Source organism: Pseudophryne corroboree, chromosome 8, assembly GCF_028390025.1.
Source record: "Pseudophryne corroboree isolate aPseCor3 chromosome 8, aPseCor3.hap2, whole genome shotgun sequence".
NCBI lineage: Eukaryota > Metazoa > Chordata > Amphibia > Anura > Myobatrachidae > Pseudophryne > Pseudophryne corroboree.
Window position 1 is genome coordinate 306,224,271 of NC_086451.1, and position 19,316 is coordinate 306,243,586.

The following is a 19,316-nucleotide window of genomic DNA, read 5'->3' on the forward strand; positions in this document are numbered from 1 at the left end:
TGGATATATATTCATCTTGGTCAACCTTACATTGTTTACCTGGGTAAATGTAGAGGTGGTGCGCTGGTGTTTTTCCACTAGTCTATAATATTTGTAAATCCTGATCCAAATGTAATACCTATACAGAAAGGTAGGTGTGTCTATCTTTATGTAATATATGTATGTGTATTTAAAAAAAGTCATGGCTGCCTTTCTGGCTGGATGGGGGGGGGAAATTGGATTAGAGATAAGCAGCTGTCTTCTATGGCATAGGTTCACAAACTTGGTCTTCACAGAATCACAAGTTTAAATTAGCTCTACCTGTGGATCTTTTTTAAAATGTGTCAGGGAGTATTGACTATACCTATGCTAGGTGACTTGGAGAACATTGGGGTCCTGAGGACAGAGTTTGAGTACCACTGTTATGTACAGGAGTAGTTCATACATTTTTAATTTTCAGCAGTGGAAACAGTGCCACCCGCAGGTTTTAATGATGTATTATTTAAAAGAGGAAACCTTTTCTACTAAATATAAACTGTTTAAAAAAAATAAAAATTTTTTATACACGTCTTATAACCACCACTGTCAAATTTATAATTGGATGTGTCCATATAGGGAAGGCCATTGTTCTCTTTATATGTTATCTATAATGCAATGTGTCTTTTATGTTTAAGGTCTATGTAAGATCTGTTGTAAAACCATGTAACAGCAGGGGCATAGGAAGGGTGGTTCCAGACCATACTTGCAGACTTTTCCAAGAAAGAGCAGCCAGGTCGGCTCAGCAGGGGGGCGGGCTGCGACGTGCCATGCAGAGGGGAGGCGGAACGGGGATGTGGCTGCAGGATCGTGTCATGTAAGCCACGCCCCCACTGTGTAATGCTGCTATTACTGTCACTATACAGCAGGGGGCGTGGCTATGATGACGCGATTAAACAAGAATCGCGTTATCGCCTGCCTGTACCACCCACTTTACTCGCTAAGTGGGCGGCCGGGCAGGGGGGGACCCCTGAAATCGGGAGACTTGCCTGCTCTCCCGGGGGGGCAGGGAGGGTCACCCAATTTTCGGAAGCCTCCCGGCCATTCCGGGAGAGTAGGCAAGTATGTTCCAGCCGCGTAGGGTGCATAGGCGTGCGCAGCACATTTTATTAGGGGGTGCACCATCAGAGGGGTGTGTCTAGCACCGCCTTTTGGGCGTGTCTAGCACCATCTATTGACTGTCAACGCAATATAAAATGTCCACAATTGTACCAATACTAATAAAGCAGATACATTGTCAGATGTTGTGGTGTGCACCAAACAAACACCCCTGATGGCACTCACTGCAATTACACTGCTCCTCCTCAGCCTGGTCTGGCTCCCCCTCTTTCCTCTGCAAGCTGCAGCAGCTTACTTACAAGTCAGTCACTCACTGACACTGACAGTCGCAGACTAGTACTGCTGCTGCTGGAAAAACGAGTGACGTGTCAATGTTGCTGATCCTCATCAGTGGCTGGCGTTGGCATAGCATAGAAGGAGAGAGGTGGGCGTGTGGCGGGTAATCACATCATACTGTTTTTGTACATGGAGGTGGAGCTGGGAGTTTGAAAGCCAGTGGCAGTGGCACCCTTGATTAACCCAGGCGTCCGGTCAGTAATACAGTCCTGACAGGGTGCAGCGCAGAGGGGACAGTAATCAGCTTGCTCGGCGATCGTTACATCAGGCATGTGAGATCAGGGTGCCAGACATTAGGGGGTGCCTGTGCGCACCAGGAACCCCCCCTGCGCACACCTATGGTAGGGTGTATATGGTGCTACCTCAAGTAGTGGGTGTGTAAGGGACTCTACCATGGCATAATTCAGGTTGCTACTGCAGAGAAGGTGATGGGGGCTTGGAGCTGAAGATGGGGCTGTGGCTGAGTAAGATGAGCGGCTGGGAACAGAGGATGGTGACTGGTCTGGGGGCTGAGGATGGGGATGTGTTTGTGTATATATTGTGGGGGGGGGGCGCATGACATGAGCTTGCTCTGGGAGCCATGGCTACACGCTACGCTTTTGTAACAGTATATATATTTTCATTTTGGAGGCTACTGGCAGGTAGGCTTGTTTTTGAGCTTGTGGAGCTTATGTACAGTAATAGCCTGTGAGATTTTGGCAAGTCTGCCTAGATTTTTAATGTGTCAATCACTTAAAAGGCAAAAACAACCTGATTTTTTTTCCTTTTTTTTTTAAATGTTTGCCACTTTAAAAAAATAAGATTTTACTCACCGGTAAATCTATTTCTCGTAGTCCGTAGTGGATGCTGGGAACTCCGTAAGGACCATGGGGAATAGCGGCTCCGCAGGAGACTGGGCACAATTAAAGAAAGCTTTAGGTCACCTGGTGTGCACTGGCTCCTCCCACTATGACCCTCCTCCAAGCCTCAGTTAGGACACTGTGCCCGGACGAGCTGACATAATAAGGAAGGATTTTGAATCCCGGGTAAGACTCTTACCAGCCGCACCAATCACACTGTACAACTCGTGATACAATACCCAGTTTAACAGTATGAAAACAACTGAGCCTCTCAACAGATGGCTCAACAATAACCCTTTAGTTAACAGTAACTATGTACAAGTATTGCAGACAATCCGCACTTGGGACGGGCGCCCAGCATCCACTACGGACTACGAGAAATAGATTTACCGGTGAGTAAAATCTTATTTTCTCTGACGTCCTAGTGGATGCTGGGTCTCCGTAAGGACCATGGGGATTATACCAAAGCTCCCAAACGGGCGGGAGAGTGCGGATGACTCTGCAGCACCGAATGAGAGAACTCCAGGTCCTCCTCAGCCAGGGTATCAAATTTGTAGAATTTTGCAAACGTGTTTGCCCCTGACCAAGTAGCAGCTCTGCAAAGTTGTAAAGCCGAGACCCCTCGGGCAGCCGCCCAAGATGAGCCCACCTTCCTTGTGGAATGGGCTTTTACTGATTTAGGATGCGGCAGTCCAGCCGCAGAATGCGCCTGCTGAATTGTGCTACACCCAGCTTGTTGGGTGCATACAGGATAAATAGCGAGTCCGTTTTCCTGACTCCAGCCGTCCTGGAAACATAAATTTTCAAGGCCCTGACTACGTCCAGTAACTTGGAGTCCTCCAAGTCCCTAGTAGCCGCAGGCACCACGATAGGTTGGTTCAAGTGAAAAGCTGATACCACCTTAGGAAGAAACTGGGGACGAGTCCTCAATTCTGCCCTATCCATATGGAAAATCAGATAAGGGCTTTTACATGACAAAGCCGCCAATTCTGACACACGCCTGGCCGAAGCCAAGGCCAATAACATGACCACTTTCCACGTGAGATATTTTAGATCCACGGTCTTAAGTGGCTCAAACCAATGTGATTTTAAGAAACTCAACACCACGTTGAGATCCCAAGGTGCCACTGGAGGCACAAACGGGGGCTGAATATGCAGCACTCCCTTCACAAACGTCTGAACTTCAGGCAATGAAGCCAGTTCTTTCTGGAAGAAAATCGACAGAGCCGAGATCTGTACCTTAATGGAGCCTAATTTCAGGCCCATAGTCACTCCTGTTTGTAGGAAATGCAGAAATCGACCTAGTTGAAATTCCTCTGTTGGGGCCTTTTCGGCCTCACACCAAGCAACATATTTCCGCCATATGCGGTGATAATGCTTTGCAGTTACATCTTTCCTGGCTTTAATCAGCGTAGGAATGACTTCCTCCGGAATGCCCTTTTCCTTCAGGATCTGGCGTTCAACCGCCATGCCGTCAAACGCAGCCGCGGTAAGTCTTGGAACAGACAGGGCCCCTGCTGCAGCAGGTCCTGTCTGAGCGGCAGAGGCCATGGGTCCTCTGAGATCATCTCTTGAAGTTCCGGGTACCACGCTCGTCTTGGCCAGTCCGGAACCACGAGTATTGTTCTTACTCCTCGTTTTCTTATTATTCTCAGTACCTTTGGTATGAGAGGCAGAGGAGGGAACACATAAACTGACGGGTACACCCACGGTGTCACCAGAGCGTCCACAGCTATCGCCTGAGGGTCCCTTGACCTGGCACAATTTCTCTCTAGTTTTTTGTTTAGGCGGGACGCCATCATGTCCACTTGTGGACGTTCCCATCGATTTATAATCAGCGTGAAGACTTCTGGATGAAGTCCCCACTCTCCCGGGTGGAGGTCGTGCCTGCTGAGAGAGTCTGCTTCCCAGTTGTCCACTCCCGGAATGAACACTGCTGACAGTGCTAGTACGTGATTTTCCGCCCATCGGAGAATCCTTGTGGCTTCTGCCATTGCCATCCTGCTTCTCGTGCCGCCCTGTCGATTTACATGGGCGACTGCCGTGATGTTGTCTGACTGGATCAGTACCGGCTGGTTTTGAAGCAGAGGCCTTGCCTGACTTAGGGCGTTGTAAATGGCCCTTAGTTCCAGAATATTTATGTGTAGGGAAGTCTCCTGACTCGACCATAGTCCTTGGAAGTTTCTTCCCTGTGTGACTGCCCCCTAACCCCGAAGGCTGGCATCCGTGGTCACCAGGACCCAGTCCTGTATGCAGAATCTGCGGCCCTCTAGAAGATGGGCCCTTTGCAGCCACCACAGCAGAGACACCCTGGTTCTTGGAGACAGGGTTATCAGGCGATGCATCTGAAGATGCGATCCGGACCTCTGGTCCAACAGGTCCCACTGAAAGATTCTGGCATGGAACCTGCTGAAAGGGATTGCTTCGTAAGAAGCCACCATCTTTCCCAGGACCCGCGTGCAGTGATGCACCGATACCTGTTTCGGTTTCAGGAGGTCTCTGATTAGAGATGACAGCTCCTTGGCTTTCTCCTCCGGGAGAAACACTTTTTTCTGGACTGTGTCCAGGATCATACCCAGGAACAGTAGACGTGTCGTCGGAACCAGCTGTGATTTTGGAATATTCAGAATCCAACCGTGCTGGTGTAGCACCTCCTGAGATAGTGCTACTCCCACCAACAACTGCTCCTTGGACCTCGCCTTTATTAGGAGATCGTCCAAGTACGGGATAATTAAAACTCCCTTTCTTCGAAGGAGTATCATCATTTCCGCCATTACTTTGGTAAACACCCTCGGTGCCGTGGAGAGTCCGAACGGCAGCGTCTGGAATTGGTAATGGCAATCCTGTACCACAAATCTGAGGTACTCCTGGTGAGGATAGTAAATGGGGACATGCAGGTAAGCATCCTTGATGTCCAGGGATACCATGTAATCCCCCTCGTCCAGGCTTGCAATAACCGCCCTGAGCGATTCCATCTTGAACTTGAATTTTTTTATGTATGTGTTCAAGGATTTCAAATTTAAAATGGGTCTCACCGAACCGTCCAGTTTCGGTACCACAAACAGTGTGGAATAGTAACCCCGTCCTTGTTGAAGTAGGGGCACCTTGACTATCACCTGCTGGGAATACAGCTTGTGAATTGCCTCTAGCACAGCCTCCCTGCCTGAGGGAGTTGTCGGCAAGGCAGATTTTAGGAACCGGTGGGGTGGAGACGCCTCGAATTCCAGTTTGTACCCTTGAGATACTATTTGCAGGATCCAGGGATCCACCTGTGAGCGAGCCCACTGATCGTTGAAATTTTTGAGGCGGCCCCCCACCGTACCTGGCTCCGTCTGTGGAGCCCCACCGTCATGCGGCGGACTTGGAAGAAGCGGGGGAGGACTTTTGCTCCTGGGAACCTGCTGTTTGTTGCAGCCTTTTTCCCCTACCTCTGCCTCTGGACAGAAAGGACCCGCCTTTTCCACGCCTGTTTTTCTGAGTCCGAAAGGACTGTACTTGATAAAACGGCGCCTTTTTAGGCTGTGAGGGAACATGGGGTAAAAATGCTGACTTCCCAGCAGTTGCTGTGGAAACTAGGTCCGCGAGACCATCCCCGAATAACTCCTCACCCTTATAAGGCAAAACTTCCATGTGCCTTTTTGAATCTGCATCCCCTGTCCACTGGCGAGTCCATAAGCCTCTCCTAGCAGAAATGGACAGTGCACTTATTTTAGATGCCAGCCGGCAGATCTCCCTCTGTGCATCTCTCATGTATAAGACTGAGTCTTTAATATGCTCTATGGTTAGCAGAATAGTGTCCCTGTCTAGGGTGTCAATATTTTCTGACAGGGAATCTGACCACGCAGCGGCAGCACTGCACATCCACGCTGACGCAATAGCAGGTCTAAGTATAATGCCTGAGTGTGTATATACAGACTTCAGGATAGCCTCCTGCTTTCTATCAGCAGGCTCCTTGAGGGCGGCCGTATCCGGAGACGGTAGTGCCACCTTTTTAGACAAACGTGTGAGCGCTTTATCCACCCTAGGTGGTGTTTCCCAACGTGACCTATCCTCTGGCGGGAAAGGGAACGCCATAAGTAACTTCTTAGAGATTACCAATCTTTTATCAGGGAAAGCCCACGCTTCTTCACACACTTCATTTAATTCTTCTGATGGGGGAAAGACTACGGGTAGTTTTTTCTCCCCAAACATAATACCCTTTTTAGTGGTACCTGGGTTTATATCAGAAATGTGTAACACCTCTTTCATTGCTTCAATCATGCAACAAATGGCCTTAGTGGACATTAGACTAGACTCATCGTCATCGACACTGGTGTCCGTATCCGTGTCGACATCCGCGTCTGCCATCTGAGGTAGCGGGCGTTTTAGAGACCCCGATGGCCTTTGAGACGCCTGGACAGGCACGAGCTGAGAAGCCGGCTGTCCCGCATTTGGCATGTCGTCAAATTTTTTTGTGTAAGGAGTCGACGCGTGCACGCAATTCCTTCCATAAGTCCATCCACTCAGGTGTCTGACCCGCAGGGGGTGACATCCCTTCTATATGCAACTGCTCCGCCTCCACCTCATTATCCTCATCAAACATGTCGACACAGCCGTACCGACACACCGCACACACACAGGGAATGCTCTAACAGAGGACAGGACCCACAAAAGCCCTTTGGGGAGACAGAGTGAGAGTATGCCAGCACACACCAGAGCGCTATATAATGCAGAGACTAACTGAATTATGTCCCCTATAGCTGCTGTTATATATACTGCGCCTAAATGTAGTGCCCCCCCTCTCTTTTTTACCCTTTTCTGTAGTGTAGACTGCAGGGGAGAGCCAGGGAGCTTCCTTCCAGCGGAGCTGTGAGGGAGAAATGGCGCCAGTGTGCTGAAGGAGATAGCTCCGCCCCTTTTTCGCAGACTATTCTCCCGCTTTTTTCTGGATTCTGGCAGGGGTAATTATCACATATATAGCCTCTGGGGCTATATATTGTGGTATTTTTGCCAGCCAAGGTCTTTTTATTGCTGCTCAGGGCGCCCCCCCCCTAGCGCCCTGCACCCTCAGTGACCGGAGTGTGAAATGTGTATGAGGAGCAATGGCGCACAGCTGCAGTGCTGTGCGCTACCTTGGTGAAGACTGATGTCTTCTGCCGCTGATTTTCCGGACCTCTTCTTGCTTCTGGCTCTGTAAGGGGGACGGCGGCGCGACTCCGGGACCGAACACCAAGGCCAGTTCCATGCGGTCGGTCCCTCTGGAGCTAATGGTGTCCAGTAGCCTAAGAAGCCCAAGCTAGCTGCAAGCAGGTAGGTTCGCTTCTTCTCCCCTTAGTCCCTCGCTGCAGTGAGCCTGTTGCCAGCAGGTCTCACTGTAAAATAAAAAACCTAAATATATACTTTCTTTCTAGAAGCTCAGGAGAGCCCCTAGTGTGCATCCAACCTCGGCCGGGCACAAAATCTAACTGAGGCTTGGAGGAGCGTCATAGTGGGAGGAGCCAGTGCACACCAGGTGACCTAAAGCTTTCTTTAATTGTGCCCAGTCTCCTGCGGAGCCGCTATTCCCCATGGTCCTTACGGAGTTCCCAGCATCCACTAGGACGTCAGAGAAATATGGATGGACTCACTGAAATTTGAGTCTGTGTCTCACAGGATATTACAGAAGTCCCTGTATCATTCTAGACCTATTAAAAACCTAGTTTGTTTACCATGAAACATTCTTTTAGCTATCACGTTAATGCATACTTGCCAACTTCTTACTGCTAGCCACTTCGGGGGGCAGGGCTGAGCTCTCATGTCATTAGGACCCACTACCATCATGGGAAAATGCAGTGATTTAAGGGTCCACATGGAGGGGCCAAAAAGACACAATTCATGTCATTTACCCCGTCCCCTCCATATAGCACCAGGATTCTACCCATCATGTACGCTTCACTAGGAAGCAGGTGGGATGTGGGAAATCTAGCTACTTTCTGGTTGTGTTGGGGACTACCTGAAAAATCAGGAGTCTCCCGGGTGAGTTGGCAAGTATGCTCTAATGTGTAGGTTACAGGGTTATGTCATCTACTGATTCATGACTCTCATACCCCTTTTACACCTACGAGCACGGGTCGCAGCCCGGAGCCTGACACGGGAGCTGCCCCCTGCTGCGACCCGTGCTCGGTCCCTTTCCCATTAGCAGTCACAACCCGGCATATGCCGGGTTGGTGACGCTTCTAGCTACACGGCAGGGGCGGCGCAGGGAGATCACATGATCTCCCAGCGCCGCCCATCCATACAGTGTAAACGGGAGCCGTGTCGCATCGACACGGCTCCCGTTTACACTACACCCTACCCGGATCATTCCCGTGTCCTACCCAGATAAATAGCCGGGTAGGATTCACGGGTCACTTGATCCGGGTTTACCCTTTTCCACTTGCCAAAAACACGGGTAAATGCGCGCCCCCGTGCATTTACCCGTGTTTTTTGAGCTAGTGGAAAAGGGGTATTAGTCATGATAAGGAGTTGGATCAGAATAGCTGCCCATCGTGCTCTCAGACCAAAGGCGGGAGTAAGCATTACTCCCGCCTTTGGTCTGAGAGCACGATGGGCAGCTGTTCTGATCCAACTCCTTATCATGACTGAGAGTCATGAATCAATTGATGACATAACCCTGTAACCTACACATTAAAACTATTTTTGTCATACATTATACTGCAGTGCCAACCTTTAAACCCTCATGCAATACAAGTGGAAAATGTATAGACATTTTAATTGCTGAAATCACAAAGCAGTGAATCTGTTTCTGCTAGATCTGCTACTGTGGAACAAACAAGACCTCCTTGTTGTGATCATATTCAAAGTAAACTCTCTATAGTATTGCAGCACCCTCTCATGTCTGTATGTGTGTATATGTGTGTGTGTGTGTGTATATGTATGTGTATATATATATATGTGTGTGTGTGTATATATATGTGTGTATATATATGTGTGTGTGTGTGTGTGTGTGTATATGTATATATATATATATATATATATATATATATATATATATATATATATCTCTCTCTATCTCTATCACTGCTCCAAAAAATAAAGGGAACACTAAAATAACACATCCTAGATCTGAATGAATGAAATATTCTTATTAAATACTTTGTTCTTTACATAGTTGAATGTGCTGACAACAAAATCACACAAAAATTATCAATGGAAATCAAAAATTATTAACCCATGGAGGTCTGGATTTGGAGTCGCCCTCAATATTAAAGTGGAAAAGCACACTACAGGCTGATCCAACTTTGATGTAGTGTCCTTTAAAACAAGTCAAAATGAGGCTCAGTAGTGTGTGTGGCCTCCATGTGCCTGTATGACCTCCCTACAACCCACACAAGTGGCTCAGGTAGTGCAGCTCATCCAGGATGGCACATCAATGCGAGCTGTGGCAAGAAGGTTTGCTGTGTCTGTCAGCGTAGTGTCCAGAGCATGGAGGCGCTACCAGGAGACAGGCCAGTACATCAGGAGATGTGGAGGAGGCCGTAGGAGGGCAACAACCCAGCAGCAGGACCGCTACCTCCGCCTTTGTGCAAGGAGGAACACTGCCAGAGCCCTGCAAAATGACCTCCAGCAAGCCACAAATGTGCATGTGTCTACTCAAACGATCAGAAACAGATTCCATGAGGGTGATATGAGGGCCCGACGTCCACAGGTGGGGGTTGTGCTTACAGCCCAACACCGTGCAGGACGTTTGGCATTTGCCAGAGAACACCAAGATTGGCAAATTCTGTGCTCTTCACAGATGAAAGCAGGTTCTCACTGAGCACATGTGACAGACGTGACAGTCTGGAGATGCCAAGGAGAACGTTCTGCTGCCTGCAACATCCTCCAGCATGACTGGTTTGGCAGTGAGTCGGTAATGGTGTGGGGTGGCATTTCTTTGGGGGGCCGCACAGCCCTCCATGTGCTCACCAGAGGTAGCCTGACTGCCATTAGGTACCGAGATGAGATCCTCAGACCCCTTTTGAGGCCATATGCTGGTGCGGTTGGCCCTGGGTTCCTCCTAATGCAAGACAATGCTAGACCTCATGTGGCTGGAGTGTCAGCAGTTCCTGCAAGACGAAGGCATTGATGCTATGGACTGGCCTGCCCGTTCCCCAGACCTGAATCCAATTGAGCACATCTGGGACATCATGTCTCGCTCCATCCACCAAAGCCACATTGCACCACAGACTGTCCAGGAGTTGGTGGATGCTTTAGTCCAGGTCTGGGAGGAGATCCCTCAGGAGACCATCCGTCACCTCATCAGGAGCATGCCCAGGCATTGTAGGGAGGTCATACAGGCACGTGGAGGCCACACACACACACTACTGATCCTCATTTTGACTTGTTTTAAGGACATTACATCAAAGTTGGATCAGCCTGTAGTGTGTGTTTCCACTTTAATATTGAGGGTGACTCCAAATCCAGACCTCCATGGGTTAATAAATTTGATTTCCATTGATAATTTTTGTGTGATTTTGTTGTCAGCACATTCAACTATGTAAAGAACAAAGCATTTAATAATAATATTTCATTCATTCAGATCTAGGATGTGTTATTTTAGTGTTCCCTTTATTTTTTTGAGTAGTGTATATAATTATAATTATTTTTTTTTGGGTTGGCTTGAGAGTCTTGCCATCCTTACTGTAGGATAAATTTATCAAACCTTTGAGGAATAAAATGGCGCAATTGCCTATGTCATCCCAACCAGCTTATAGCTATTTATCTAGCAGTCTATAAATTGAATTAGAAGCAGGTTGCTATGGGCAACTTCTCCACTTTATCTCTCTCAAAGGTTTAATACATCTCCAGAGTTAAGGTTCCCAAACTTGTGGTTGTCATGCAGTTTATTAATCTGAATATATTCCATTGAAGACTGCATTAAAATAGAGCAAGTATATAATGATTTTCAAAACTGAATCATGGGACATGGAACTTAATGACAAACATTTGACAACCTGACTGATGTGACTATTATCTGTAAAACGCTGTGTAATATGTATTCCCTGTTTAAAAGGGATGGTTATTAAACATTATTTGGAACTGGATCATTTCCTGGGAAACTAATGGCCAATACTATATAGATTTTCATTGGCTAGTTTTTTATGCATAGATAACATTAGATTTTTGTTTTCACAGTCACTTCTTTCATAAGAACTGCATTGATCCCTGGCTGCTAGAACACCGAACATGCCCAATGTGCAAGTGTGACATTCTGAAATCGTTAGGCATTGCGGTAAGTCACCATACTGCAAGTCTGTACCTCTGCTGATGGCCTGTACATTTTGTTGGTCTTTAAACAAGTGATATAAGTGTTTTATTTATTGTTTATTTCCTTTTGAAGGCATTTCTATAGTGTGTTCGCAGGGCTATGTTAGTGGTATAGGGGTTGATGTATCAAGCAGCAAAAAGGCTGAAGTGGAGAAGTTTCCCATAGCAAGCAGATTCTACCTATCATTTTATAGATAAATGCTACCTTGAAGCGGATTGGTTGCTATAAGAAACTTCGACATGGTTCCACTACTCTTTACTCTGCTTGATAAGTCTGTCACATACTGTAGCTACTCCTCCAAGCCATGCTCACAAAACAGGCCCAACATATTTTGAGATCAACACTCATGTAATTATACATTATAGAATTAAACTTAATGGGAGAAATTTTCTATAGTTCATTACATTTTAAAAACTTAAATCAATCGAGTGATGTCACAAGTAAGTTAAGTAACTAGTGCATGGATGAGATGTAATCTTATAAATACTGGTTAATCCCCCTCCATTTCTCTGTGTACATGATGAGCACATCTTTATTCATCACTAAATATAAGCTATTACATGACAATTGGTGTAATTAGAAACCTTCATGTGTAGCTTGGCAGATCCAACTATAATAAAACATTTTTTTTAAATGTGTGTATTAAGGTCTGAAACCAAAAGTGTAGGTTCTCCTTTTGCATGCGGATGATCATTTTCCTTTTGTTCTTTTTCCCTGGACTTTTCCCTTAGACTTTGCCATTTATTACGTTAAAGTTTCTATATCCCTGACATCAGCAGCACATATGATACAGCTCATAGTTGGACATTTTGGGCAGTGTTGAGCGCTTACTTGACCCTATAGCTGGTTCACTTCATCAGTGATTGCTCCTTCTGAAAGTATAGCACTCCCAATTTCGCTTGTGAGTTTTTTTTTTTTTGTTGTTGACTGGTAACCGGTTTCTTTGAAGACTAGGTGCATAGAACATTCTTACATATTTCTGATGAGTGTAGTGGAGACAGGCCAGGGATGCTACTTTTTCATTGATATACTGTCCAGTACCCTGTTCAGTATTACTTTAGTCAAGGCGAGATGAGCTTTTTCTTCATTAGTTCGATCACTTGTGGCTCCATAGTATATACACCATGCATGCTTGTCTGTTTCCAAGTTCATCTTTTTTAAATAGCAAAACTTGAAAGCTGCTTTTTAACATTGCACCGACTGTTCCTCCTTTAGTATGCAGTTTTCTATACTCTGTGTGCTCTGATTAACTATAAAACATTGTTTATGAATGTTTTCAAGGCTGATGATGAAGAGCCAGATACCAGCTTGGCAATAGCCACAGTGTCCAATGAGCTTCAGCATAACACAGTGACGGTAGAAGAAGAGACCCGTAGTGAGACAGCCTCGTCTGGATATGCCTCAGTCCGAGGTGCTGATGAGCCAATAGAAGAACATGAAAATACATGTGAGTTTTCCAGCCTGAGATTCATCCCTGCATACACCAATACACAAAGTATACATGTATTGTCATTCAGACAGAGGCATAATGACCCTGTGAATGAAACCTTTATATCACTGTGCAAATCTTATGCCATAATCCCTCACAGTATATATGAAAAGACGTTGGAGGTTGTGTGTTGAATGCCTTTTCTAATATAGTTTGAAAGCGGGAATGTGGGGAGAAGAAAGAATCACAATTATTGGTAGAGATGAGCGGGTTAGATTTTACTCGGTTCTCAAAACGGCATCTTATTGGCTCACGGATGTCACGTGTTTTGGATAGCCAATAAGATGCCGTTTTGAGAACCGAGTAAAACCGAACCCGCTCATCTCTAATTTTATTGGTGATACGTAGGTAATTGGTAATATGAAAATCTCCTATCTTTTGCAGCAATGTTTAAAAGCATTTTAATTTAAACAAACATGCTTAATTATTCGGGAAAATAAGAATTTACTTACCGATAATTCTATTTCTCGTAGTCCGTAGTGGATGCTGGGGACTCCGTCAGGACCATGGGGATTAGCGGCTCCGCAGGAGACAGGGCACAAAAGTAAAAGCTTTTGGATCAGGTGGTGTGCACTGGCTCCTCCCCCTATGACCCTCCTCCAAGCCTCAGTTAGGATACTGTGCCTGGACGAGCGTACACAATAAGGAAGGATTTTGAATCCCGGGTAAGACTCATACCAGCCACACCAATCACACTGTACAACCTGTGATCTGAACCCAGTTAACAGCATGATAACAGCGGAGCCTCTGAAAAGATGGCTCACAACAATAATAACCCGATTTTTGTAACAATAACTATGTACAAGTATTGCAGACAATCCGCACTTGGGATGGGCGCCCAGCATCCACTACGGACTACGAGAAATAGAATTATCGGTAAGTAAATTCTTATTTTCTCTGACGTCCTAAGTGGATGCTGGGGACTCCGTCAGGACCATGGGGATTATACCAAAGCTCCCAAACGGGCGGGAGAGTGCGGATGACTCTGCAGCACCGAATGAGAGAACTCCAGGTCCTCCTCAGTCAGGGTGTGCCCCTGACCAAGTAGCTGCTCGGCAAAGTTGTAAAGCCGAGACCCCTCGGGCAGCCGCCCAAGATGAGCCCACCTTCCTTGTGGAATGGGCATTTACATATTTTACATATTTTGGCTGTGGCAGGCCTGCCACAGCATGTGCAAGCTGAATTGTACTACACATCCAACTAGCAATCGTCTGCTTAGAAGCAAGAGCACCCAGTTTATTTATTGGGTGCATACAGGATAACAGCAAGTCAGTTTTCCTGACTCCAGCCGTCCTGGAAACCTATATTTTCAGGGCCCTGACAACATCTAGCAACTTGGAGTCCTCCAAGTCCCTAGTAGCCGCAGGTACCACAATAAGCTGGTTCAGGTGAAACACTGACACCACCTTAGGGAGAAACTGGGGACGAGTCCGCAGCTCTGCCCTGTCCGAATGGACAATCAGATATGGGCTTTTGTGAGACAAAGCCGCCAATTCTGACACTCGCCTGGCCGAGGCCAGGGCCAACAGCATGGTCACTTTCCATGTGAGATATTTCAAATCCACAGATTTGAGCGGTTTAAACCAATGTGATTTGAGGAATCCCAGAACTACGTTGAGATCCCACAGTGCCACTGGAGGCACAAAAGGGGGTTGTATATGCAGTACTCCCTTGACAAACTTCTGGACTTCAGGAACTGAAGCCAATTCTTTCTGGAAGAAAATCGACAGGGCCGAAATTTGAACCTTAATGGACCCCCATTTGAGGCCCATAGACACTCCTGTTTGCAGGAAATGCAGGAATCGACCGAGTTGAAATTTCTTCGTGGGGCCTTCCTGGCCTCACACCACGCAACATATTTTCGCCACATGTGGTGATAATGTTGTGCGGTCACCTCCTTCCTGGCTTTGACCAGGGTAGGAATGACCTCTTCCGGAATGCCTTTTTCCCTTAGGATCCGGCGTTCAACCGCCATGCCGTCAAACGCAGCCGCGGTAAGTCTTGGAACAGACATGGTACTTGCTGAAGCAAGTCCCTTCTTAGCGGCAGAGGCCATGAGTCCTCTGTGAGCATCTCTTGAAGTTCCAGGTACCAAGTCCTTCTTGGCCAATCCGGAGCCACGAGTATAGTTCTTACTCCTCTACGTCTTATAATTCTCAGTACCTTGGGTATGAGAAGCAGAGGAGGGAACACATACACTGACTGGTACACCCACGGTGTTACCAGATCGTCCACAGCTATTGCCTGAGGGTCTCTTGACCTGGCGCAATACCTGTCCAGTTTTTTGTTCAGGCGGGACGCCATCATGTCCACCTTTGGTCTTTCCCAATGGTTCACAATCATGTGGAAGACTTCCCGACTTGCAGTTTCTGCTATTGCCCTTCTGCTTCTTGTGCCGCCCTGTCTGTTTACGTGGGCGACTGCCGTGATGTTGTCCCACTGGATCAATACCGGCTGACCTTGAAGCAGAGGTCTTGCTAAGCTTAGAGCATTGTAACTTGCCCTTAGCTCCAGTATATTTATGTGGAGAGAATTCTCCAGACTTGATCACACTCCCTGGAAATTTTTTCCCTGTGTGACTGCTCCCCAGCCTCTCAGGCTGGCATCCCTGGTCACCAGGACCCTTCCTGAATGCCGAATCTGCGGCCCATTAGTAGATGAGTACTTTGCAGCCACCGCAGAAGAAACACCCTTGTCCTTGGAGACAGGGTTATCCGCTGATGCATCTGAAGATGCGATCCGGACCATTTTTCCAGCAGATCCCACTGAAAAGTTCTTGCGTGAAAACTGCCGAATGGAATCGCTTCGTAAGAAGCCACCATTTTTCCCAGGACCCTTGTGCAATGATGCACTGACACTTTTCCTGGTTTTAGGAGGTTCCTGACTAGCTCGGATAACTCCCTGGCTTTCTTCTCCGGGAGAAACACCCTTTTCTGGACTGTGTCCAGAATCATCCCTAGGAACAGCCGATGTGTCGTCGGAAACAACTGCGGTTTTGGAATATTTAGAATCCACCCGTGCTGTCGTAGAACTACTTGAGATAGTGCTACTCCGACCTCCAACTGTTCTCTGGACCTTGCTCTTATCAGGAGGTCGTCCATTTTCTTTGAAGAAGAATCATCATTTCGGCCATTACCTTGGTAAAGACCCGGGGTGCCGTGGACAATCCAAACGGCAGCGTCTGAAACTGATAGTGACAGTTCTGTACCACGAACCTGAGGTACCCTTGGTGAGAAGGGCAAATTGGACATGGAGGTAAGTATCCCTGATGTCCCGGGACACCCTATAGTCCCCTTCTTCCTGGTTCGCTATCACTGCTGAGTGACTCCATCTTGATTTGAACCTTTGTAAGTGTTCAAATATTTCAGATTTAGAATAGGTCTCACCGAGCCTTCTGGCTTCAGTACCACAACATAGTGTGGAATAATACCCTTTTCCTTGTTGTAGGAGGGGTACTTTGATTATCACCTGCTGGGAATACAGCTTGTGAATTGTTTCCAATACTGCCTCCCTGTCGGAGGGAGACGTTGGTAAAGCAGACTTCAGGAACCTGCGAGGGGGAAACGTCTCGACTTTCCAATCTGTACCCCTGGGATCCTACTTGTAGGATCCAGGGGTCCTGTACGGCCCCAGCGTCATGCTGAGAAACTTGGCAGAAGCGGTGGAGGCTTCTGTTTCTGGGAATGGGCTGCCTGCTGCAGTCTTCTTCCCTTTCCTCTATCCCTGGGCAGATATGACTCTTATGGGGACGAAAGGACTGAGGCTGAAAAGACGGTGTCTTTTTCTGCAGAGATGTGACTTAGGGTAAAAACGGTGGATTTTCCAGCAGTTGCCGTGGCCACCAGGTCCGATGGACCGACCCCAAATAACTCCTCCCCTTTATACGGCAATACTACTTTGTGCCGTTTGGAATCTGCATCACCTGACCATCTTCTGGCAGATATGGACATCGCACTTACTCTTGATGCCAGAGTGCAAATATCCCTCTGTGCATCTCGTATATATAGAAATGCATCCTTTAAATGCTCTATAGTCAATAAAATACTGTCCCTGTCAAGGGTATCAATATTTTTAGTCAGGGAATCCGACCAAGCCACCCCAGCTCTGCACATCCAGGCTGAGGCGATCGCTGGTCGCAGTATAACACCAGTATGTGTGTGTATATACTTCTTAGGATATTTTCCAGCCTCCTATCTGGAGACGGTACCGCCACTTGTTTTGATAAGCGTGTGAGCGCCTTATCCACACTAAGGGGTGTTTCCCAACGCGCCCTAACTTCTGGCGCATCATCACACACTTCATTTAATTTATCTGATTCAGGAAAAACTACAGGTAGTTTTTTCACACCCCACATAATACCCTTTTTTGTGGTACTTGTAGTATCAGAAATATGTAACACCTCCTTCATTGCCCTTAACAAGTAACGTGTGGCCCTAAAGGAAAATACGTTTGTTTCTTCACCGTCGACACTGAAATCAGTGTCCGTGTCTGTGTCTACCGACTGAGGTAAATGGGCGTTTTAAAGCCCCTGACGGTGTTTGAGACGCCTGGACAGGTACTATTTTGTTTGCCGGCCGTCTCTGTTGACATTATCACGTAATTCCTTGAATAAGCCATCCATTCCGGTGTCGACTCCCTAGAGAGTGACATCACCATTACAGGCAATTGCTCCGCCTCCTCACCAACATCGTCCTCATACATGTCGACACACACGTACCGACACACAGCACACACACAGGGAATGCTCTGATAGAGGACAGGACCCCACTAGCCCTTTGGGGAGACAGAGGGAGAGTTTGCCAGCACACACCAAAAACGCTATAATTATACAGGGACAACCTTTATATAAGTGTTTTTCCCTTATAGCATTTTAATATATATAGTCATATCGCCAAATAAGTGCCCCCCCTCTCTGTTTTAACCCTGTTTCTGTAGTGCAGTGCAGGGGAGAGCCTGGGAGCCTTCCCACCAGCATTTCTGTGAGGGAAAATGGCGCTGTGTGCTGAGGAGAATAGGCCACACCCCCTTTTCGGCGGGCTTCTTCTCCCGTTTTTCTGAGACCTGGCAGGGGTTAAATACATCCATATAGCCCCCAGGGGCTATATGTGATGTATTTTTAGCCAGAATAAGGTACTATCATTGCTGCCCAGGGCGCCCCCCCCAGCGCCCTGCACCCTCAGTGACCGCTGCTATGAAGTGTGCTGACAACAATGGCGCACAGCTGCAGTGCTGTGCGCTACCTTATGAAGACTGAAAAGTCTTCTGCCGCCGGTTTCTGGACCTCTTCACTTTTCGGCATCTGCAAGGGGGTCGGCGGCGCGGCTCCGGGACGAACCCCAGGGTGAGACCTTTGTTCCGACTCCCTCTGGAGCTAATGGTGTCCAGTAGCCTAAGAAGCCAATTCATCCTGCACGCAGGTGAGTTCACTTCTCTCCCCTAAGTCCCTCGATGCAGTGAGCCTGTTGCCAGCAGGACTCACTGAAAATAAAAAACCTAACAAAACTTTTACTCTAAGCAGCTCTTTAGGAGAGCCACCTAGATTGCACCCTTCTCGGCCGGGCACAAAAATCTAACTGAGGCTTGGAGGAGGGTCATAGGGGGAGGAGCCAGTGCACACCACCTGATCCAAAAGCTTTTACTTTTGTGCCCTGTCTCCTGCGGAGCCGCTAATCCCCATGGTCCTGACGGAGTCCCCAGCATCCACTTAGGACGTCAGAGAAATAAATATTTATAATGAATACATGTTTGGAATTCCCTGCCTGAGAGAGTAGTAACGGCGGACTCCGTAAACACCTTTAAGAATGGGTTAGATAAATTCTTATTGGATAAAGATATTCAGGGTTATGGTGCGTAGTCACGCATTATAGTTAATACAACTAGTCCTAACATAAATATAACTAGTCCTATAATAAGACTGCATAGGAGACCACGGATAGGTTGAACTCGATGGACAATTGTCTTTTTTTCAACCTTAGTTACTATGTAAATATATACTTGGGCACTTCTGTTATCAGAAATGTCTGAGCCTGTTAAAATTAATTAATGAAAATTCACCCCATACTGAGATTTTTCTCATGGATTGATGCCAAGATTCAAAAAAAGCAAATGGTAGAAGCTTCTGCAAACTAAATCTGGAGGTTTCACAGAAACCACAGTAATGTAATACACACCAATATATCAATAGGAATTAGATATTTAATAATCAGATCTGCAGAATATAAATAACTGTACATTTTCTTATCCATACAAATTTTGACACATCTGTAAAAGATATGAATTCTTCCCCAGATCAATCCCTTCTAAACTTGCA

General features: G+C 47.0%; 1 protein-coding gene and 1 long non-coding RNA gene across 4 annotated transcripts in view; one reads left to right on the forward strand and one right to left on the reverse strand.

Moving 5' to 3' along the window:
• RNF128 (ring finger protein 128) overlaps nt 1-19,316 on the forward strand; it is a 372,908-nt gene that overhangs the window by 348,784 nt on the left and 4,808 nt on the right. For both annotated transcript variants that reach the window (XM_063937364.1, XM_063937363.1), the window contains exons 5-6: nt 11,385-11,481; nt 12,799-12,964. In XM_063937364.1, coding sequence (XP_063793434.1) covers nt 11,385-11,481; nt 12,799-12,964 — 263 coding nt within the window. The remainder of the gene's footprint in view (nt 1-11,384; nt 11,482-12,798; nt 12,965-19,316) is intronic.
• Nucleotides 12,846-19,316, reverse strand: part of LOC134949032 (uncharacterized) — a 52,068-nt gene continuing 45,597 nt past the window's right edge. For both annotated transcript variants that reach the window (XR_010183085.1, XR_010183086.1), the window contains one exon: nt 12,846-12,931. This is a non-coding gene — a long non-coding RNA (uncharacterized LOC134949032). The remainder of the gene's footprint in view (nt 12,932-19,316) is intronic.